The sequence below is a fragment of the Bombina bombina genome, chromosome 4 (genome assembly GCF_027579735.1).
Source record: "Bombina bombina isolate aBomBom1 chromosome 4, aBomBom1.pri, whole genome shotgun sequence".
NCBI classification, from domain to species: domain Eukaryota; kingdom Metazoa; phylum Chordata; class Amphibia; order Anura; family Bombinatoridae; genus Bombina; species Bombina bombina.
In genome coordinates, this window is record NC_069502.1 from 565,571,947 (window position 1) to 565,596,548 (window position 24,602).

The 24,602-nt window shown below is 39.7% G+C and overlaps 1 protein-coding gene across 2 annotated transcripts in view; it reads left to right on the forward strand.

The window, feature by feature from the left end:
* The window catches only part of PM20D2 (peptidase M20 domain containing 2), a 190,484-nt gene that overhangs the window by 81,690 nt on the left and 84,192 nt on the right, over nucleotides 1–24,602 (forward strand). For both annotated transcript variants that reach the window (XR_008402028.1, XM_053710537.1), the window contains exon 3: nucleotides 2,976–3,118. Coding sequence is in view for 1 of the 2 variants with exons in the window: in XM_053710537.1 (XP_053566512.1) it covers nucleotides 2,976–3,118 (143 nt within the window). In the remaining variant the exon portion in view is untranslated. The remainder of the gene's footprint in view (nucleotides 1–2,975; nucleotides 3,119–24,602) is intronic.

The following is a 24,602-nucleotide window of genomic DNA, read 5'->3' on the forward strand; positions in this document are numbered from 1 at the left end:
TGATTTTTCATGCGGATAAGGTAGTTCTGCGGACCAAACCTGGGTTTTTACCTAAGGTTGTTTCTAACAAGAATATCAATCAAGAGATTGTTGTTCTCATCATTGTGTCCTAATCCTTCTTCAAAGAAGGAACCGTCTTTTACATAATCTGGAACATAGTCCGTCCTTGAAGTTTTACTTACAAGCTACTAAGGATTTTCATCAAAGATCTTCCCTGTTTGTCCGTTTACTTGGACAGATGAGGAGAGGTCAAAAAGCATCTGCTAACCTCTCTTTCCTTTTGGCTTCGGGAGCATAATACGCCTAGCCTATGAGAACTGCTGGACAGCAGCCCCCTGAAAGGATTACAGCTCATTCTACTAGAGCTGTGGCTTCCAGCCTGGGCCTTTAAAAATGAGGGCCTCTGTTGAAGCAGATTTGCAAGGCCGCGACTTGGTCTTCGCTTCACACTTTTTCCAAATTTTACAAATTTGGATACTTTTGCTTCTTCGGAGGCTGTTTTTGGGAGAAAAGGTTCTTCATGCCAGTGGTTCCTTCCGCTTAATCCCTGTCCTTGTCCCTCCCATCATCCGTGTACTTTAGCTTTGGTATTGGTATCCCACAAGTAATGGATGATCCGTGGACTGGATACACTTAACAAGAGAAAACTTAATTTATGCTTTACCTGATAAATGTATTTCTCTTGTAGTGTATCCAGTCCACGGCCCCGCCCTGTCATTTTAAGGCAGGTCTAAATTTTAATTAACTACAGTCACCACTGCACCCTATGGTTTCTCCTTTCTCTGTTTGTTGTCGGTCGAAATGACTGGATATGGCAGTTAGGGGAGGAGCTATATAGCTGCTCTGCTGTGGGTGATCCTCTTGCAACTTCCTGTTCGGAAGGCGAATATCCCTCAAGTAATGGATGATCCGTGGACTGGATACACTACAAGAGAAATAAATTTATCAGGTAAGCATAAATTATGTTTTCTTTTTATTCCTATTACTAATCGAGTCCTGTTGTAAAGCACAGAGGAAACGATAAGTTTTAAAAGACAATATATAGTTGGTGTATTGAAAAACAAGTTGTTTTTTTCTTGCCCTGGGAAAATTCTTTCTAAGACAATATCTGATTTAGAACAGGAGTCTACTATAAATGATTGTATTTTATGTTTAGAAGCCCAGATTGCTTCATCTATGCAATTCTGCTCCTCATGTGTTAAGAAGACTTTATAGTGTAAAGAAAAGATTTTCATTACAGAACCTAATGTCTCTCAAGATGATTTTGTTTCAGGTATTACAACATTCTTTCTCCTGTAACGGTCCCAGGCCTCAACAGCATCACATGCAGTGCCCTGCGGTTCTTCTATAACTCCTAGTGGAGTGTATTTGAAGGGCAGAAATTGCCACTCAAGTATCTTCAGCTGCGTTAGCTGATTTTCCTATGTTAAAGGGGAAACGTAAGAGGAAACTTAGAGAATCAGATAGAGGGTTTCTGATTCCAGTAATGTTCACAGTTGGCCCTTCCTCTTAAATCTGGATGAGGAAGATTCTTCAGGACTATATTAGGGAGAAATTCTTAGAGTCAGACAGTGTAACTCCCTTGTCTAAAGCTGAAGGGGGTATCATTCAGATTTAAACTTGAACACCTTTTTGTGTGTTGTTAAATGAGATTTTAGCTACTTTGGGACAACTCAGGCACCCCTGTTGTTGTTCAGCCTAAGAAAGCTAGCAAACTCAATAATTACTTTGAGATTCCTTCCTCTAAGGAGGTCTTTCCTGTCCCAGACCATGCTAGGGATATTATTTCTCAGGAGTGGGAGAGACCAGGGTATCCTTATCCCCGTCTCCTATTTTCAAGAAGATATTTCCAGTCGCTGACTTCCAGTAACTGAACCATGGCACACCGCTTCCTAAGGTAGAAGGGGCTATTTCTACTCTAGCTAAGAGAACTACTATTCCTATTGAGGATAGCTGTTCTATTAAAGATCCTATGGACAAGAAACTGGAGGTTTATTTAAAAAGAATATATGTTCATTCAGATCTCCTATGGCAACCTGCGGTGTGTATTGGTCTCGGTTACAAGTGCTGCATCCTACTGGTTTGATGCCTTATCTGATCCCTCCACGTAGAGACTCCATTGGATGAGAATCCAAGACATGATTAAGGCTCTTAAGCTAGCCAATTCCTTTATTTCTGATGCTATTCTGCAAGTGATTAGACTGGGAGCCAAGACATCTAGCTTCGCTGTGCTAGGCTGCAGGGCTTTGTGGCTGAAATCTTGGTTAGTGGATATCTACTCTAAGGTTAATTGCCTCGGCTGAGGCTTCTTTTGGGAGAAAGGCTCTTCAAGCGGTGGTGCCTTCTGTTTAGGTAACATGTCTTGTCCCTCCCTATTCATCTGTGTCCTCTAGCTGGGTATTGGTTCCCAACAGTAATTGATGATGTCGTGGACTCTCCATACCTTAGGAAAGAAAACAAAATTTATGCTTACCTGATAAATTTCTTTCTTTCCGATATGGTGATTCTACGGCCCCCGCCCTTTATTTTAAGACCGTTATTTTTAGCTAAAACCTCAGTACCTCTACGCCTTGTTGTGCTCCTTTTTTCTCAATTTACCTTCAGTCAAATGACTGGAGTTTGTGGAAGGGAAGTGATACTTAGCTTGGCTGTGGTGCTCTTTGTCACCACCTCCTCCTGCTGGCCAGGAGTGATATTCCCAACAGTAATTATGATGCCGTAGACTTACCATATCCCGAAAGAAAGAAAGAATTTGATCAGGTAAGCATAAAGTTTGTTTTTTGTAAATCGTTTAATAAAACCTTGTTCTGCTTACTCTACAGTAATAAACTTTGTAATTTTTTTTTTTTGGTAATCTGTATGAAGAGGACTAACAATATTTGTGGTTAATGTAAACATTTTAGTATTGTGTGATGGCCTGTCTGTTAAAAAAAATAAAAATAAATAAATGCAAAGTGCTGGCTTTTATTTCCTAGTGTGACTGTGAAATATTATGGAAAAGCTTCTCATGCAGCTGCATATCCATTGGAAGGAATTAATGCTTTAGATGCTGCCATCTTGGCATACAACAATCTGTCTGTCTTAAGACAGCAAATGAAACCGGCCTGGAGAGTTCATGGTGAGATTTTGTTTGTCTGTGTTAATTATGAAAATGTATATTGCAATGTTTTCTGTTTTTGTTGCTTGGTTGTTTGATTATAACACTTTTGAAATCTGTTTAACTTCTGTCTGAAAATGTTTTAACCTTTAAGCTGACACAGGGATCTAAATGTATATTTTAGCACTCCATTGTAGCACTCTCTAATATTAGGAATTACAGCTAATTTAATCATAACTTATCAAAATTGCAACTGTGGATTAAGTGCCTACAAGCAAGTTTTGCTTCTGTAAATATTAAAGATATAAAGAAAAAACACCATTTCTGCTAACACAAAATTATTGGTTTTTGCCTTTACTTTGCAACTGTTCAACAATTAAAGGGCCATTATAGTTGAAAAATGACATGCTCCAGTTCGTTAGAACATGACATTTTAAGACTAGCAACTGTTTAATGATTATGTTTTTAAACCCTGCCCTCTGTATGACTAGGCAATGTTGATTGGATGTGTTTGAACCCTTTGCAGGGATTAAACACATAACATTAACAAGTTGCTTGTCCTTAAAATGGCAATTCTCTAATGATTTTTTTTTAACTAAATGGCCCTTTTTAAGTCTAGTATAGGAATAAGAATAGTTTAAAATATACTGAACTATCAAGATGTCCTTTGCTTTTCAGCCTTTGCAAACTATACAGTGAAACCATAAGAAAAAGAATGTATATTAAAGTGATTGTAAAATGTAATAAATAAGTGCCCAGTAACTAAAAGTAATATTAAAAACATGGGCACTTTCATTCATTAAACTCTACAATGACAGCTTTTTAAAAAAAAATACTTACCTTTGCGTTATGGTAAACATAACGCTGATCCTCTGTCCTGCAGCATATCGATGATGATCCGGCTGGAGGAAGCTGAATTTGTAATCGATCTGCTAAATAAAGCAGGAGCTGCGGGCAGAGGATCGGCGTTATGTTTACTATAACGCAAAAGGTAAGTATTTTAAAGAATATCAAATTATTTTACTTTAAGAAAAGAAATATACTTGTGTATGTTTAGAAAGAGAGGGATTGCAGCACTCTTTTATTGCTCAAAACAGTTTCCCAGAGGGAGAGGCATCACACTGCATACAACCAGAAAATGGCGGCCAAACTAATGTTGTAATGCAGAGACCATTTGTTAAGTCAGATAAAAAAACATTGGATAAATTAGTGATGCATCACTACAATAGACTAGTATACCTATGCATATTTTCCACATAAAGAATATATACAGTATATGACCTGCATATTGGCATATGGCCACTAACATAAATCATCTAACTGTGCATAAACATCTAACCACCTGATGTGGTTAAATATTCTGGTCAATCAAGAGGGTTTGTATGAAACATAGATTTTAAAGGACTGTCCGGCCATAGATAAAGTCCAACACAAACAACAGATATACCTCTCCAACACAACAACAGATATACCTCTCAATTATTATCATCAAGTAGAGGTTACGAAGTAAAAGCATCCTCTCAAATCTGCTTTAGATGCAAATGCAAAGCCTCATGAAAAGATAGTGGATTTCAACATCATTAATGCAGTAATTTGCAGTGATATGCAACACTGAAATATCCCTGACGGAACTGACTTACAGGTGTCCAGTAAGCACAAACATCATATTGTCTTTTAGATCTCGAGCCGGGAAAACAATCAGATACATACTTTTCATTCAAGGTGTATAGTACCTCAAAGCCGATATTTTCCAATCAGCAAGGTTTTTAGCGTATCTTTAGCTTGTTTCCAGGAACCTCCGGATTGAGCGATTTGCGACTTCAGTGACTTTCTCTGACATGCCGTATCAAATCAGCTGTTGCTTTCCACGAGGTTCGAATCTCCTCCATTGCAGAAACGATACCCATTGAGACAGCAGAGAGGGAGAGGGGAGTATGGGAGACAAAACATGACAAGGGGCAAAAAACCTCTGAGGAGATCATTCAGAAATTATTAGTAAATTACCCCCCTAGTGATTAACTACAAGTGATTAACCTTTCTTCATTTAGATTAAATTTGGCACATGTTAATGTTCTCAAAAAAGGACTTAGTTTTTATCCGACAAATAAGCTAAATAAGTTTGAGATATCAAAAGATTTACATCTTTTTGCTAGAAAGATAGTGCTATCCCAAACCATGCATAGAACAGATGCAGAACAAATTACAGATCAGGATGCCATAAGCAATTTACAATCCTTGCTAGATGAAAATAATGAAATGGGCAATGATTTCAATCAGGTAAAATGGAAAAGCAGGTTTAAACCAAATTCCACGTTTATGCCCTCTTTAGCACAAATTCCAGCAATATCTATTGGCTAGATTACGAGTTTTGCGTTAAGGTAAAAAAGCAGCGTTAACCGGTCCTAACGCTGCTTTTTTACGCCCGCTGGTATTACGAGTATTGCAGATTTAGGGGCACCGCACACTTTTTTTGGCCTTACCGCAAACTAACTTACCTAAATTTCGTAAAGGCTTTTTTCAATGGGACTTGCATAGCGCCGGTATTACGAATTTGTCCTGGGAGGCCAAAAAGTGAGTGGTACACCCTGTACCGCCAAGATTCCTAACGCATTTTAAAGTCAGTAGTTATGAGTTTTACACTACAAAGCTGTAGCATAAAACTCATAACTAAAGTGTTACAAAGTACACTAACACCCATAAACTACCTATTAACCCCTAAACTGAAGCCCTCCCGCATTGCAAACACTAAAATAAAATTATTAACCCCTTATCTGCCGCTCCGGGCATCGCCGCCACTAGAATGAACATATTAACCCCTAAACCGCCGCACTCCCGCCTCGCAAACACTAGTTAAATATTATTAACCCCTAATCTGCCGCCCCAAACATCGCCGCCACCTACATTATACTTATTAACACCTAATCTGCCGCCCCCAACGTCGCCGCCACTATTCTAAATTTATTAACCTTTTAAACCTAAGTCTAACCCTAACCCCCTAACTTAAATATATTTTAATTAAATCTAAATATTACTATCATTAACTAAATTATTCCTATTTAAAACGAAATACCTATAAAATAAACCCTAAGCTAGCTACAATATAAGTAATAGTTACATTGTATCTATCTTAGGGTTTATTTTTATTTTACAGGCAAGTTTGTATTTATTTTAACTAGGTAGAATAGTTACTAAATAGTTATTAACTATTTAATAACTACCTAGCTAAAATAAATACAAATTGACTTGTAAAATAAAACCTAACCTAAGTTACACTAACACCTAACACTACACTACAATTAAATAACTTACCTAAATTAAATACAATTAAATAAATTAAATACAATGAGCTAAATTACAAAAACAAACAAACACTAAATTACAGAAAATAAAAAACAAATTACAAGATATTTAAACTAATTACACCTAATCTAAGAGCCCTATCAAAATAAAAAAGCCCCCCCCCCCCCAAAATAAAAAAAAACCCTAGCCTAAACTATCAATAGCTCTTAAAATGACCTTTTGCGGGGCGTTGCCCCAAAGAAATCAGCTCTTTTACCTGGAAAAAAAATACACACAACCCCCCCAACAGTAAAACCCACCACCCACACAACCAACCCCCCAAATAAAACCCTAACTAAAAAACCTAAGCTCCCCATTGCCCTGAAAAGGGCATTTGGATGGGCATTGCCCTTTAAAGGGCATTTAGCTCTATTGCTGGCAAAGACCTAACCTAAAAATAAAACCCACCCAATACACCCCTAAAAAATCCTTACACTAACCCCCGAAGATTCACTTACCGGGAGAAGTCTTCATCCAAGCGGCAAGATGTCCTCAGCGAAGCCGGCAGAAGTGGTCCTCCAGACGGGCAGAAGTCTTCACCCAGACGGCATCTTCTATCTTCATCCTTCCAACGCGGAGCTGCTCTATCTTCAAGACATTCGGAGCGGAGCATCCTCTTCTTCTGACGTCTTCTTGCTGAATGAAGGTAACTTTAAATGATGTCATCCAAGATGGCGTCCCTTAGATTCCGATTGGCTGATAGAATTCTATCAGCCAATCGGAATTAAGGTTGAAAAAATCCTATTGGCTGATCCAATTTGCCAATAGGATTGAGCTCGCATTCTATTGGCTGATTGGAACAGCCAGTAGAATGCAAGCTCAATCCTATTGGCTGATTGGATCAGCCAATTGAATTGAGTTCAATGCTATTGGCTGATTGCATCAGGCAATAGGATTTTGTCAACCTTAATTCCGATTGGCTGATAGAATTCTATCAGTCAATCGGAATCTAAGGGACGCCATCTTGGATGACGTCACTTAAAGGTACCTTCATTCAGCAATAAGACGTCGGAAGAAGAGGCTGCTCCGCGCCGGATGTCTTGAAGATGGAGCCGCACCGCGTCGGAAGGATGAAGATAGAAGATGCCGTCTGGGTGAAGACTTCTGCCCATCTAGAGGACCACTTCTGCCCATCTGGAGGACCACTTCTGCCGGCTTCGTTGAGGATATCTTGCCGCTTGGATGAAGACTTCTCCCGGTAAGTGAATCTTCGGGGGTTAGTGTTAGGATTTTTTAAGGGTGTATTGGGTGGGTTTTACTTTTAGGTTAGGGCTTTCGGCAGCAATAGAGCTAAATGCCCTTTTAAGGGCAATGCCCATCCAAATGCCCTTTTCAGGGCAATGGGGAGCTTAGGTTTTTTTTAGTTAGAGTTTTATTTGGGGGGTTGGTTGTGTGGGTGGTGGGTTTTACTGTTGGGTTAGTTGTGTGTATTTTATTTTTCAGGTAAAAGAGCTGATTTCTTTGGGGTAATGCCCCGCAAAACGCCCTTTTAAGGGCTATTGATAGTTTAGTTTAGGCTAGGGTTTTTTTCTATTTTGGGGGGGCTTTTTATTTTGATAGGGCTCTTAGATAGGTAGGTTGCGGCGACATTGGGGGAGGGAGATTAGAGGTTAAAAAATATAATGTAGGTGTCGACGATGTTGGGGGCAGCAGATTAGGGGTTCATAAGTATAATGTAGGTGGCTGCGATATCCGGAGTTGCAGAATAGGGGTTAAAAAGTATAATGTAGGTGGCGGTGATGTCGGGGGGGCGGCAGATTAGGGGTTAATAAGTGGAAGATTAGGGGTTTTTAGACTCAGGGTTCATGTTAGGGTGTTAGGTGTAAACATAAAATGTGTTTCCCCATAGGAATCAATGGGGTTGCGTTACTGAGTATAACCATCTCACCGCTGACTTAAGCAGTGCTGGTATTGGAGTGCAGTGTGGAGCTCAATTTTGCTCTACGCTCACTTCTTGCCTGTTAACGCCGGGTTGATAAAAACCTGTAATACCAGCGCTGCAGTTAAGTGAGCGGTGAGAATAAACCGCAAGTTAGCAATGCACCCCTGTTACCGCAAAACTCGTCATCTAGACGAATATTTGTGAAAACAGTAGTGGAAGAATCTATGCCATATGATAATCTAAATTATAGAGAAAGGAAAGCCCTTAGAGAACTAACTGAAGCCAAAAATGTAATCATAAAGCCGGCGGATAAGGGCGGAAATTTGGTTTTACTAGATGAATCGTATTATTTAAATGAAGTAAAAAGACAGTTAAATGATAAACAACAATATGAAAAATTATTTATTAATCTACTTTCGAATATGCAAAGCAAATTACAAAAATGTTTAAATTCTGCTAAGAGTGATAACATAATTTAATTAAACGTTTTTTAGTATCTTTTACCCAAAAATACAGTGATGCCAGCTTTCTATATTATCCCCAAGCTACATAAAAACATGTCCCACCGCCCAGGAAGACCTATCTTCTCTGGAATAGGGAGTATCAGTGAAAATATAGGGAATTATGTTGACCACTTTCTACGTCCATTCCTTACATCATTGCCCTCCTATGTAAAAGACACCCCAGACCTCTTAAAAAAGCTAGACGGTATCACAGTTGAAACAGAAACAATACTAGTTTCTTTAGATGTGGAAGGCCTATACTCCTCCATCCCACATGAAATAGGTACGGAGGCTTGCAGACACTTCCTGGATATACGGGGTCAGTCATTTGAAAAACAAACCTTATTTACATTGGAATTATTGCAGTTTATCTTGGAAAATAATGTCTTTCAATTTGATAAATCTCTTTATATACAAATTTGTGGCACAGCAATGGGTACAGTGTGCGCCCCAACATATGCCTGTCTCCACTTGGGAGCCTGGGAGTACTTTGATGTATATGAAAAATACAGTGATATTTTTAAAACACATATCTCACTTTGGTTGAGATATGTGGAGGATATCTTGATACTGTGGAAAGGCCCATCTGAAGTTTTGAAAAACTTTGTTTCAAAACTGAATACCAATAACCACAATATTGTACTGACGATGATTCATGATAAAAAGGAACTAGCATTCTTGGACATCATGATTAAAAAAGAAGGTACATCTATAGTAACAGAAAACTATAGAAAAAATACAGCCACAAACAGTTTTCTCCAACATAGGTGTGTCCGGTCCACGGCGTCATCCTTACTTGTGGGATATTCTCTTCCCCAACAGGAAATGGCAAAGAGCCCAGCAAAGCTGGTCACATGATCCCTCCTAGGCTCCGCCTACCCCAGTCATTCTCTTTGCCGTTGTACAGGCAACATCTCCACGGAGATGGCTTAGAGTTTTTTAGTGTTTAACTGTAGTTTTTCATTATTCAATCAAGAGTTTGTTATTTTCAAATAGTGCTGGTACGTACTATTTACTCAGACACAGAAAAGAGATGAAGAATTCTGTTTGTATGAGGAAAATGATTTTAGCAACCGTAACTAAAATCCATGGCTGTTCCACACAGGACTGTTGAGAGCAATTAACTTCAGTTGGGGGAACAGTTTGCAGTCTCTTGCTGCTTGAGGTATGACACATTCTAACAAGACGATGTAATGCTGGAAGCTGTCATTTTCCCTATGGGATCCGGTAAGCCATGTTTATTACGATTGTAAATAAGGGCTTCACAAGGGCTTATTTAAACTGTAGACTTTTTTTGGGCTAAATCGATTGATATTAACACTTATTTAGCCTTGAGGAATCATTTATTCTGGGTATTTTGATTTAATAATATCGGCAGGCACTGTTTTAGACACCTTATTCTTTAGGGGCTTTCCCAAAGCATAGGCAGAGTCTCATTTTCGCGCCGGTGTTGCGCACTTGTTTTTGAGAGGCATGGCATGCAGTCGCATGTGAGAGGAGCTCTGATACTTATAAAAGACTTCTGAAGGCGTCATTTGGTATCGTATTCCCCTTTGGGTTTGGTTGGGTCTCAGCAAAGCAGATACCAGGGACTGTAAAGGGGTTTAAAGCTTAAAACGGCTCCGGTTCCGTTATTTTAAGGGTTAAAGCTTCCAAAATTGGTGTGCAATATTTTCAAGGCTTTAAGACGCTGTGGTGAAAATTTGGTGAATTTTGAACAATTCCTTCATGTTTTTTCGCAATTGCAGTAATAAAGTGTGTTCAGTTTAAAATTTAAAGTGACAGTAACGGTTTTATTTTAAAACGTTTTTTGTACTTTCTGATCAAGTTTATGCCTGTTTAACATGTCTGAACTACCAGATAGACTGTGTTCTGAATGTGGGGAAGCCAGAATTCCTATTCATTTAAATAAATGTGATTTATGTGATAATGACAATGATGCCCAAGATGATTCCTCAAGTGAGGGGAGTAAGCATGGTACTGCATCATTCCCTCCTTCGTCTACACGAGTCTTGCCCACTCAGGAGGCCCCTAGTACATCTAGCGCGCCAATTCTCCTTACTATGCAACAATTAACGGCTGTAATGGATAATTCTGTCAAAAACATTTTAGCCAAAATGAACCCTTGTCAGCGTAAGCGTGGCTGCTCTGTTTTAGTTACTGAAGAGCATGACGACGCTGATATTAATATCTCTGAAGGGCCCCTAACCCAATCTGAGGGGGCCAGGGAGGTTTTGTCTGAGGGAGAAATTACTGATTTAGGGAACATTTCTCAGCAGGCTGAATCTGTTGTGATTACATTTAAATTTAAATTGGAACATCTCCGCATTTTGCTTAAGGAGGTATTATCCACTCTGGATGATTGTGAAAATTTAGTCATCCCAGAGAAACTATGTAAAATGGACAAGTTCCTAGAGGTGCCGGGGCTCCCAGAAGCTTTTCCTATACCCAAGCGGGTGGCGGACATTGTTAATAAAGAATGGGAAAGGCCCGGTATTCCTTTCGTCCCTCCCCCCATATTTAAAAAATTGTTTCCTATGGTCGACCCCAGAAAGGACTTATGGCAGTCAGTCCCCAAGGTCGAGGGAGCGGTTTCTACTTTAAACAAACGCACCACTATTCCCATAGAGGATAGTTGTGCTTTCAAAGATCCTATGGATAAAAAATTAGAAGGTTTGCTTAAAAAGATGTTTGTTCAGCAGGGTTACCTTCTACAACCCATTTCATGCATTGTCCCTGTCACTACAGCCGCATATTTCTGGTTTGATGAACTGCTTAAGGTGCTCGATAGTGACTCTCCTCCTTATGAGGAGATTATGGACAGAATCAATGCTCTCAAATTGGCTAATTCTTTCACTCTAGACGCCTCTTTGCAATTGGCTAAGTTAGCGGCTAAGAACTCTGGGTTTGCTATTGTGGCGCGCAGAGCGCTTTGGTTGAAATCTTGGTCGGCTGATGCGTCTTCCAAGAACAAGCTACTAAACATTCCTTTCAAGGGGAAAACGCTGTTTGGTCCTGACTTGAAAGAGATTATCTCTGATATCACTGGGGGTAAGGGCCACGCCCTTCCTCAGGATCGGCCCTTCAAGGCAAAAAATAGACCTAATTTTCGTCCCTTTCGTAAAAACGGACCAGCCCAAGGTGTTACGTCCTCTAAGCAAGAGGGTAATACTTCTCAGGCCAAGCCAGCTTGGAGACCAATGCAAGGCTGGAACAAGGGAAAGCAGGCCAAGAAGCCTGCCACTGTTACCAAGACAGCATGAAATATTGGCCCCCGATCCGGGACCGGATCTGGTGGGGGGCAGACTCTCTCTCTTCGCTCAGGCTTGGGCAAGAGATGTTCTGGATCCTTGGGCGCTAGAAATAGTCTCCCAGGGTTATCTTCTGGAATTCAAGGGACTTCCCCCAAGGGGGAGGTTCCACAAGTCGCAGTTGTCTTCAGACCACATAAAAAGACAGGCGTTCTTACATTGTGTAGAAGACCTGTTAAAAATGGGAGTGATTCATCCTGTTTCATTAAGAGAACAAGGGATGGGGTTCTACTCCAATCTGTTCATAGTTCCCAAGAAAGAGGGAACGTTCAGACCAATCCTAGATCTCAAGATCTTAAACAAATTTCTCAAGGTCCCATCGTTCAAGATGGAAACCATTCGAACTATCCTTCCTTCCATCCAGGAAGGTCAATTTATGACCACGGTGGATTTAAAGGATGCGTATCTACATATTCCTATCCACAAGGAACATCATCGGTTCCTAAGGTTTGCATTCCTGGACAAACATTACCAGTTCGTGGCGCTTCCTTTCGGATTAGCCACTGCTCCAAGGATTTTCACAAAGGTACTAGGGTCCCTTCTAGCGGTGCTAAGACCAAGGGGCATTGCAGTAGTACCTTACCTGGACGACATTCTGATTCAAGCGTCGTCCCTTCCTCAAGCAAAGGCTCACACGGACATTGTCCTGGCCTTTCTCAGATCTCACGGCTGGAAAGTGAACGTGGAAAAGAGTTCTCTATCCCCGTCAACAAGGGTTCCCTTCTTGGGAACAATTATAGACTCCTTAGAAATGAGGATCTTTCTAACAGAGGCCAGAAAAACAAAGCTTCTGGACTCTTGTCGGATACTTCATTCCGTTCCTCTTCCTTCCATAGCTCAGTGCATGGAAGTGATCGGGTTGATGGTGGCGGCGATGGACATAGTTCCTTTTGCGCGCATTCATCTAAGACCATTACAACTGTGCATGCTCAGTCAGTGGAATGGGGACTATACAGACTTGTCTCCGAAGATACAAGTAAATCAGAGGACCAGAGACTCACTCCGTTGGTGGCTGTCCCTGGACAATCTGTCTCAAGGGATGATGTTCCACAGACCAGAGTGGGTCATTGTCACGACCGACGCCAGTCTGATAGGCTGGGGCGCGGTCTGGGGATCCCTGAAAGCTCAGGGTCTTTGGTCTCGGGAAGAATCTCTTCTACCGATAAATATTCTGGAACTGAGAGCGATATTCAATGCGCTCCAGGCCTGGCCCCAGCTTGCGAGGACCAGGTTCATAAGGTTTCAATCAGACAACATGACGACTGTTGCGTACATCAACCATCAGGGGGGAACAAGGAGTTCCCTAGCGATGGAAGAAGTAACCAAAATTATTCTTTGGGCGGAGTCTCACTCCTGCCACCTGTCTGCTATCCACATCCCAGGAGTGGAAAATTGGGAAGCGGATTTTCTGAGTCGTCAGACATTGCATCCGGGGGAGTGGGAACTCCATCCGGAAATCTTTGCCCAAGTCACTCACCTGTGGGGCATTCCAGACATGGATCTGATGGCCTCTCGTCAGAACTTCAAAGTTCCTTGCTACGGGGCCAGATCCAGGGATCCCAAGGCGGCTCTAGTGGATGCACTAGTAGCACCTTGGACCTTCAAACTAGCTTATGTGTTCCCGCCATTTCCTCTCATCCCCAGGCTGATAGCCAGGATCAAGCAGGAGAGGGCGTCGGTGATCTTGATAGCTCCTGCGTGGCCACGCAGGACTTGGTATGCAGATCTGGTGAATATGTCATCGGCTCCACCTTGGAAGCTACCTTTGAGACGAGACCTTCTTGTTCAGGGTCCGTTCGAACATCCGAATCTGGTTTCACTCCAGCTGACTGCTTGGAGATTGAACGCTTGATTTTATCGAAGCGAGGATTCTCAGATTCTGTGATCGATACTCTTGTTCAGGCCAGAAAGCCTGTGACTAGAAAGATTTACCACAAAATTTGGAAAAAATATATCTGTTGGTGTGAATCTAAAGGATTCCCTTGGGACAAGGTTAAGATTCCTAGGATTCTATCCTTCCTTCAAGAAGGATTGGAAAAAGGATTATCTGCAAGTTCCCTGAAGGGACAGATTTCTGCCTTGTCGGTATTACTTCACAAAAAGCTGGCAGCTGTGCCAGATGTTCAAGCCTTTGTTCAGGCTCTGGTTAGAATCAAGCCTGTTTACAAACCTTTGACTCCTCCTTGGAGTCTCAATTTAGTTCTTTCAGTTCTTCAGGGGGTTCCGTTTGAACCCTTACATTCCGTTGATATTAAGTTATTATCTTGGAAAGTTTTGTTTTTAGTTGCGATTTCTTCTGCTAGAAGAGTCTCAGAATTATCTGCTCTGCAGTGTTCTCCTCCTTATCTGGTGTTCCATGCAGATAAGGTGGTTTTACGTACTAAACCTGGTTTTCTTCCAAAAGTTGTTTCTAACAAAAACATTAACCAGGAGATTATCGTACCTTCTCTGTGTCCAAAACCAGTTTCAAAGAAGGAACGTTTGTTGCACAATTTGGATGTTGTTCGTGCTCTAAAATTCTATTTAGATGCTACAAAGGATTTTAGACAAACATCTTCCTTGTTTGTTGTTTATTCAGGTAAAAGGAGAGGTCAAAAAGCAACTTCTACCTCTCTCTCTTTTTGGATTAAAAGCATCATCAGATTGGCTTACGAGACTGCCGGACGGCAGCCTCCCGAAAGAATCACAGCTCATTCCACTAGGGCTGTGGCTTCCACATGGGCCTTCAAGAACGAGGCTTCTGTTGATCAGATATGTAGGGCAGCGACTTGGTCTTCACTGCACACTTTTACCAAATTTTACAAGTTTGATACTTTTGCTTCTTCTGAGGCTATTTTTGGGAGAAAGGTTTTGCAAGCCGTGGTGCCTTCCATTTAGGTGACCTGATTTGCTCCCTCCCTTCATCCGTGTCCTAAAGCTTTGGTATTGGTTCCCACAAGTAAGGATGACGCCGTGGACCGGACACACCTATGTTGGAGAAAACAGAATTTATGTTTACCTGATAAATTTCTTTCTCCAACGGTGTGTCCGGTCCACGGCCCGCCCTGGTTTTTTTAATCAGGTCTGATATTTTATTTTCTTTAACTACAGTCACCACGGTACCATATGGTTTCTCCTATGCAAATATTCCTCCTTAACGTCGGTCGAATGACTGGGGTAGGCGGAGCCTAGGAGGGATCATGTGACCAGCTTTGCTGGGCTCTTTGCCATTTCCTGTTGGGGAAGAGAATATCCCACAAGTAAGGATGACGCCGTGGACCGGACACACCGTTGGAGAAAGAAATTTATCAGGTAAACATAAATTCTGTTTTTTAGATGCATCAAGCTGCCATCCTCAACATCTAAAAAAAAAGGCACTCCTTATAGTCAATTCCTACGTCTGAAAAGAAATTGTTTTTCTAAAACAAAGTTTGAATATCATGCTGAACTTATGAAGGAAAGATTTCTCAGTCAACGGTATTCAAAGAAACTGATTTAATCTTCCCTCAACAAAGTTAGGAAAAAGACACATTACTCTACTCTACCAATCTAGTCCTCAATCCACCTTAAATCAAACCAGATTTATAACTACTTACAACTGTCAGTGGTCAAAGATCACAGAAATACTGTCTAAACACTGGCACATTCTTACTTTGGATGAAAAAATAAAAGATAGGGTAGGAGAATATCCATTATTGACCATAAAAAAACTCCCAGTTTGAAAGATAAATTGGTAAAAAGCAGATTTGTAAGGTCCCCTTCTTTAAACTAGCTAGGATTAAGGCAAGAAGTAAAAGGAATCTATCCTTGTGGCCATTGTGTATACTGCCCATATATGCAAAAAAGCAAAACATTTGCGAGCAACAATAGTCAACCGTTTAAAATCAGAATATTTGCCAATTGCAACTCAGTAGGTGTAGTATACATGTTGCACTGTTCCTGCCCCTATTTTTATGTAGGAAAAACTAAGAGTTTTCAAAGAAAGAGTTCAGGAACATTGAGATGACATAATTTATGGCAGAGACACAAGTGTAGCTAGACATTTTGCTCAACATCATGGGAAAAATCCAACCTTTAAAATTCATAGGGATAGACAGAGGAATTTCAAATGGTAGAGGAGAAGACAAAGATAAATGTCTCCTTAGAAAGGAGTCAAGATGGATTTATGTCCTTCAAACAGTCTCTCCTAAGGGACTTAATGAGATTATTGAATATGCCCCCTTTTTAGGTTAAGCATAGTTAAAATTCAGTAACATAATGAGGCAGGTATCGCTCTCAAATAATTTGTTGCAACCCTTAAAATCTCTCCTGATACAAGCGAAACAATGTATATAGTCTTATTGTTATTAAGGTGAAGTCTTGCGCTATACAGAGAATGGCGCCCAATGAGATGTTCAATTAAACATTTTGTTTTTAATTTGTATATAAGTTAGAGGAACTGAAACCATACTTGAAAAATCGTAGACAATTGTTTGACCTGTGTCACGCCCACTGCTTGATCCTGACCCAATAAGTAAGGTGGATGTACCTGCAATAATCAGTCCTGACGAGGCCCCGGATAATCGCAAAGCATTGTGGGGCAAAACGTACATCGACTGTGCGAAACAGCAGAGCACACCGGTTCCAGCTACCTGTTGGTCATATTTGCCAAAGTTTAAAAGTTCTTGCAATGGAGGAGAGTCTAACCTCGTTGAAAGCAACAGCTAATTTGATACGGCATGTCAGAGAAAGTCACTGAAGCCACAATCGCTCAATCCGGAGGTTCCTGGAAACAAGCTAAAGATACGCTAAAAACCTTGTTGATTGGAAAATATCGGCTTTGAGGTACTATACATCTTGAATGAAAAATATGTATCTGATTGTTTTCCCGGCTCGAGATCTAAAAGGCAATATGATGTTTGTGTTTACTGGACACCTGTAAGTCAGTCCGTCAGGATATTTCAGTGTTGCATATCACTGCATAATACTGCATTAACGATGTTGAAATCCACTATTTTTTCATGAGGCTTTGCATCTAAAGCAGATTTGAGAGGATGCTTTTACCTCGTATCCTCTACTTAATTATAATAATTGAGAGGTATATCTGTTGTTTGTGTTGGACTTTATTGCCACAGAACATTGATAGTGGCCGGACAGTCCTTTAAAATCTATGTTTCATACAAACCCTCTTGATTGACACAGAATATTTAACCCCATCAGGTGGTTAGATGTTTATGCACAGTTAGATGATTTATGTTAGTGGCCATATGCCAATATGCAGGTCATATACTGTATATATTCTTTATGTGGAAAATATGCATAGGTATACTAACTAGTCTATTGTAGTGATGCATCACTAATTTATCCAATGTTTTTTATCTGACTTAACAAATGGTCCCTGCATTACAACATTAGTTTGGCCGCCATTTCCTGGTTGTATGCGGTGTGAATGCCTCTCCCTCTGGGAAACTGTTTTGAGCAATAAAAGAGTGCTGCAATCCCTCTCTTTCTAAACATACACAAGTATATTTCTTTTCTTTAAGTAAAATAAAATAATTTTATATTAATGTTTAGAGGATCTACACCACTAACTTAGGGCGTTTAAAAGTACGCAGAGTAGTTTGTATATTTATCCAAATTTCTTTGGATTGTTTACATATACTCTTTCCCTATATTTGTATTAGTGTTCTAAAATTTTAAAGAATTAGCATCATTGTAATGTTTAAAAATAATCTTAATAACCGGTGCGCTTTAATTCATTAGTTACCGGGTACTTATTCATTAAACTTTACAAAACCTTAAGGTAAAATTTAGTGAAACTGCTTTAAGCAAGACAGCATATTACTACAAATAGCAACTATTGAAATGGCCGAGGTTGGTAAATGATGTGAAATATTTTTATCCTGTATAGAAAAAGGAAACCTTTAAAGGACCACTAAATACAGCAGAATTGAATAATCAATAAAAAGACAATGCAAAAGCACTTGGTCTGACTTTCAAATAAATAGATTTGTTTCTGACAAATGTCAGTTCAAAGTTAGTCCTCCTGCTTCTTGTGACAGCCATCAGCCAATCACAAAATGCATATACTGTGAATTTTTGCACAGGTTCTGGTACCTCACAAAGTGCAGATAAAAAGACTGTGTGCACTTTTTGATAATGGTAGTGAATTGGAAAGTTGTTTAAAATTACATGTTCTATCTGAAATATGAAAGTTTCATTTTGACTTTAATGTCCCTTTTAATTTTGTTACAATAAAATGTAAGTAGAGACATCTTACAAGAATAACTGTAATTATTTCCCAAAATAACCACAAAATGCAGTACAATAATCTTTATGAGTTCTAAACATTAGAAATACATTTTGCAGACTTTATGAATACACAATTTTTCTGAGCTTCACGCTGTACAAAATTAGAACAGATTCCTATTTTTCTCCATTCTAGCTTTATGTGGCTTATAAAAATGAATCATAAAATTGTGTATTAATGCTTAACTGTAGTTAACTTGAATTTCACATTCATCAAACTACAAAGGTGATGTAATAGACAACATTAAAGGGATACTAAACACCCATTTTTCTTTAATGATCCAGATAGAACATGCAATATTAAGCACCTTTCTAATTTACTCCTATTATCAATTTTTCTTCGTTCTCTTGCTATCTTTATTTAAAAAACAAGAAAGTAAGCTTAGGAGCCGGCCCATTTTTGGTTCAGCACCTAGGTTACGCTTGCTGATTGGTGGCTAAATGTAGTCACAAATCAGAAAGCCCTATCAAGGATGCTGAACCAAAATGGTCTGGCTTCTTAGTTTAGATTTGCTTTTTTGTTTAGATTTGCTTTTTCAAATAAAGATAGCAGAGTGAAGAAAAAATGATAATAGGAGTACATTAGAAATTTGCTTAAAATTGCATGCTCTATCTGAATCATGAAATAAAAATTTGGGGCTTAATATCCCTTTAAGATGTTGGATGTTGTTAAATCTTAAAGGGTTGTACTTCATGAGATATTATTATATAATCAAAAAGATAAAGATAAAGTATCTGAATCTTTCAGGAGTTAAAGTAAAAACTAAAACAACTGCATGTAGTGACATTTATAATGGCTTACAAGCCATATAAAAAAATTGTTTAAATAGTTTGAATACTAAAACATCTAAAAAGAGAAATAAGTAATGAACTGTAACATTAGCTAATTTTTTCTATCTTACAAAAAATATTTAAAAGTAGTACATTTTTGTGTTTATATATACAGTGTGTGTGTGTGTATATATATATATATATATATATATATATATATATATATATATATATATATATATATATATATATACACTGAATCCAAGTAGTGCACTCTCACTTGCCAACCAAGTGAAGAAGGGGTGAATGCCCCGAAACATCACTGCCTAATAAAGTGTGCTGTGCTTAAATCCAGTGAGTGCTTATTACCTGACTTGATTATATATATATATATATATATATATATATATATATATATATATATATATATATATATATATATATTATATATATTGTGTTAAAGGACCATTAAACTTGACATTTCAACAATGCATAAAGTGTTTCATTATTTCAATTGAAACATTATTGCAATATATATTATTTATTTTGCTACCTTTTGCTGTAAAATACATCTAAAAATGTGTTTGTTTTACTTTCTCTCAGGGAGGTTTGGGTTAATACTTTTAGGCAATTTATGTAAGCTTTTGTTTTCTTCACCCACCCCCCTAAAATCCTCAGCTGTCACATGTTTGTAAAAGGTGGATTATCAGTTTTGCATTAACAATCCTGATAGGAGAAGCATTCTTTGCAATAGTAACTAAGTTGAATCAGTGCTAAACCACCTTAAGGGAAGAGATAAGGGCAGGCTTCCCCAGTGTCTCAACTGCACATGTGCAAACAGAGTTCATGCTATGGGGCCTATTTAACAAAGGTCTGTCGGACCTGATGCGACAGTGCGGATCAGGTCCGACAGACCTCGCTGAATGCTAAGAGCAATACGCTTTGCACCAGCATCTCTTGCACCAGCAGCTCTTGTGAGCCCCAGCAGGGGGGTGTCAATCAACTCGATCGGGTTGAATTGTGGCTATGTCTGTCCGCCTCCTCAGAGCAGGCGGACAGGTTATGGAGCAGCGGTCTTTAGCTCCATCCGGAGCTTGATAAATAGGCCTCTATATCTGAATATTAGTTTGTGATTAGTTAGCAAGGATTCTTTTGTTCTGGGGGACAGGGAAATCTGGGAAATGAATACGCATAAAACAATATACTCATTTGACAAAATAAAGAGGCAGTTTTCAATACAAAATTATTCTCAGATACAAGGGTTCAAAATCATGTAGTTTACAATTTGTGTTTAGTGGTCCTTTAAGGGAGTGTTTAGTGTTGGTCACATATAACAGACAGGAATAATGCTTGCTTTAAACTCATGTGTCTGTGTCCACAACACTAACCCAGCTCATATTTAAGCCATTCTGTAGTGACTTTTAAGGCCAGGCATGAAGAACATTGTATGATTGTAATAAATACTTAGGTTGGTGTCCACCATTTTCAAAGCAAAGGACAATTTTCGAATGTTTTAATTGCAGTTCAGTGATTAAATGATTGGAATTATTTAAACAAAACATTGTATTCCATATATAAAAGCACTGGCAGCTCTCATACCTTAGCTTAGGTTGGACAGTCCTACAATATTTTTTAACTGAATAAAGCAAGTGTATTAATAGCATACATCTCTACCATGATATACTTCAGATGAAGATGACATATCAGATTCTTAAAGGTCTATTATAAGATAAAATGAAATGCGCTATTTCTTTATGCTGCAGCATTATGTTTTTAACAGCTACAAAGTTAAACATATAGTTAAAGTACCACTTGGGAACTGCAGAGTACAAATTTAGTTATTTGCAGTTCATTAAAAATTATTCAACATTTAATAATTTATTAACCCCTTCTAAAAAGGAGTTCCCTCACTGTGATATTTCCACTAATGCATGTGAGGGCAGAATGCCCTCATTGGAAAAAAAAAACTTCCTTAATTTTCCAGAAATTCATAACATATGGGATATTAGGTTCTGGCCCTGGCCAGCATTTAAAAGCTTTGCTGCTTTCTACTCGGCACTACCTCCATTATTATTTTAACACAGGGCTCCTCTGGTTCCTTAGCAAGTGATGGAGAGGGTCATTCAGTATTAGATATGCAGTTCTTCATTGTTGCTAATATTTTTTTTATTTTTTTCTGTAAGGCTACCCTACTGCATTTATGAGCTGAGCAACTGTCTTCCTTAAGGGGTCAGGAGAGTATGACACAAAGGGTCCAAGGCTTTGTACCTCCTCAGTCCAGGGATTCTAGTGGCTCTCAGGCGCTATCCTTTGTATTTAAGGTCTATGTTTGGTCTGCAGTAGCTGAACTAGTGTCTGCTATGCCGTCTTAGAGTGTATACACATGCATGTGTAGGATAATTTTTATATATACCCATCAGTATGTTTCAGACATAGCTATCCCTTAGTGAACCTCTTCCCCAGTGTCCACTGTGATGGAAGAAAAATCTAGCCCCTTTTATTTATAGAGGGCATGCTTAATGCTGATGAGTCTAAGGAGGAATCAGGCTTCATCTGGTTTTGCTATAGCAGAAGATGCATCCTTTAATTTCAGGATTAAAATGCTTCTTGAAATGCTTTCTATTTCTCCAACATAGGTGTGTCCGGTCCACGGCGTCATCCTTACTTGTGGGATATTCTCTTCCCCAACAGGAAATGGCAAAGAGCCCAGCAAAGCTGGTCACATGATCCCTCCTAGGCTCCGCCTACCCCAGTCATTCTCTTTGCCGTTGTACAGGCAACATCTCCACGGAGATGGCTTAGAGTTTTTTAGTGTTTAACTGTAGTTTTTATTATTCAATCAAGAGTTTGTTATTTTAAAATAGTGCTGGTATGTACTATTTACTCAGAAACAGAAAAGAGATGAAGATTTCTGTTTGTATGAGGAAAATGATTTTAGCAACCGTTACTAAAATCCATGGCTGTTCCACACAGGACTGTTGAGAGGAATTAACTTCAGTTGGGGGAACAGTGAGCAGTCTCTTGCTGCTTGAGGTATGACACATTCTAACAAGACGATGTAATGCTGGAAGCTGTCATTTTCCCTATGGGATCCGGTAAGCCATGTTTATTAAGATTGTAAATAAGGGCTTCACAAGGGCTTATTAAGACTGTAGACTTTTTCTGGGCTAAATCGATTCATTATTAACACATATTTAGCCTTGAGGAATCATTTAATCTGGGTATTTTGATAAGATTATATCGGCAGGCACTTTTTTAGACACCTTTCTCTTTAGGGGCTTTCCCAAATCATAGGCAGAGCCTCATTTTCGCGCCGGTGTTGCGCACTTGTTTTTGAGAGGCATGACATGCAGTCGCATGTGTGAGGAGCTCTGATACATAGAAAAGACTTTCTGAAGGCGTCATTTGGTATCGTATTCCCCTTTGGGCTTGGTTGGGTCTCAGCAAAGCAGATACCAGGGACTGTAAAGGGGTTAAAGTTAAAGACGGCTCCGGTTCCGTTATTTTAAGGGTTAAAGCTTCCAAATTTGGTGTGCAATACTTTTAAGGCTTTAAGACACTGTGGTGAAATTTTGGTGAATTTTGAACAATTCCTTCATATTTTTTCGCAATTGCAGTAATAAAGTGTGTTCAGTTTAAAATTTAAAGTGACAGTAACGGTTTTATTTTAAAACGTTTTTTGTACTTTGTTATCAAGTTTATGCCTGTTTAACATGTCTGAACTACCAGATAGACTGTGTTCTGAATGTGGGGAAGCCAGAGTTCCTTCTCATTTAAATAAATGTGATTTATGTGACAATGACAATGATGCCCAAGATGATTCCTCAAGTGAGGGGAGTAAGCATGGTACTGCATCATTCCCTCCTTCGTCTACACGAGTCTTGCCCACTCAGGAGGCCCCTAGTACATCTAGCGCGCCAATACTCCTTACTATGCAACAATTAACGGCTGTAATGGATAATTCTGTCAAAAACATTTTAGCCAAGATGCACACTTATCAGCGTAAGCGCGACTGCTCTGTTTTAGATACTGAAGAGCATGACGACGCTGATAATAATGGTTCTGAAGGGCCCCTAAACCAGTCTGATGGGGCCAGGGAGGTTTTGTCTGAGGGAGAAATTACTGATTCAGGGAACATTTCTCAACAAGCTGAACCTGATGTGATTACGTTTAAATTTAAGTTGGAACATCTCCGCATCCTGCTTAAGGAGGTATTATCCACTCTGGATGATTGTGACAAGTTGGTCATCCCAGAGAAACTATGTAAAATGGACAAGTTCCTAGAGGTCCCGGGGCTCCCAGAAGCTTTTCCTATACCCAAGCGGGTGGCGGACATTGTAAATAAAGAATGGGAAAGGCCCGGTATTCCTTTCGTCCCTCCCCCCATATTTAAAAAATTGTTTCCTATGGTCGACCCCAGAAAGGACTTATGGCAGACAGTCCCCAAGGTCGAGGGAGCGGTTTCCACTTTAAACAAACGCACCACTATACCCATAGAAGATAGTTGTGCTTTCAAAGATCCTATGGATAAAAAATTAGAAGGTTTACTTAAAAAGATGTTTGTTCAGCAGGGTTACCTTCTACAGCCAATTTCATGCATTGTCCCTGTCGCTACAGCCACGTGTTTCTGGTTTGATGAGCTGGTAAAGGCGGTCGATAGTGATTCTCCTCCTTATGAGGAGATTATGGACAGAATCAATGCTCTCAAATTGGCTAATTCTTTCACCCTAGACGCCACTTTGCAATTGGCTAGGCTAGCGGCTAAGAATTCTGGGTTTGCTATTGTGGCGCGCAGAGCGCTTTGGTTGAAATCTTGGTCAGCTGATGCGTCTTCCAAGAACAAGCTACTTAACATTCCTTTCAAGGGGAAAACGCTGTTTGGCCCTGACTTGAAAGAGATTATCTCTGATATCACTGGGGGTAAGGGCCACGCCCTTCCTCAGGATCGGCCTTTCAAGGCCAAAAATAAACCTAATTTTCGTCCCTTTCGTAGAAACGGACCAGCCCAAAGTGCTACGTCCTCTAAGCAAGAGGGTAATACTTCTCAAGCCAAGCCAGCTTGGAGACCAATGCAAGGCTGGAACAAGGGAAAGCAGGCCAAGAAACCTGCCACTGCTACCAAGACAGCATGAAATGTTGGCCCCCGATCCGGGACCGGATCTGGTGGGGGGCAGACTCTCTCTCTTCGCTCGGGCTTGGGCAAGAGATGTTCTGGATCCTTGGGCGCTAGAAATAGTCTCCCAAGGTTATCTTCTGGAATTCAAGGGGCTTCCCCCAAGGGGGAGGTTCCACAGGTCTCAGTTGTCTTCAGACCACATAAAAAGACAGGCATTCTTACGTTGTGTAGAAGACCTGTTAAAAATGGGAGTGATTCATCCTGTTCCATTAGGAGAACAAGGGATGGGGTTCTACTCCAATCTGTTCATAGTTCC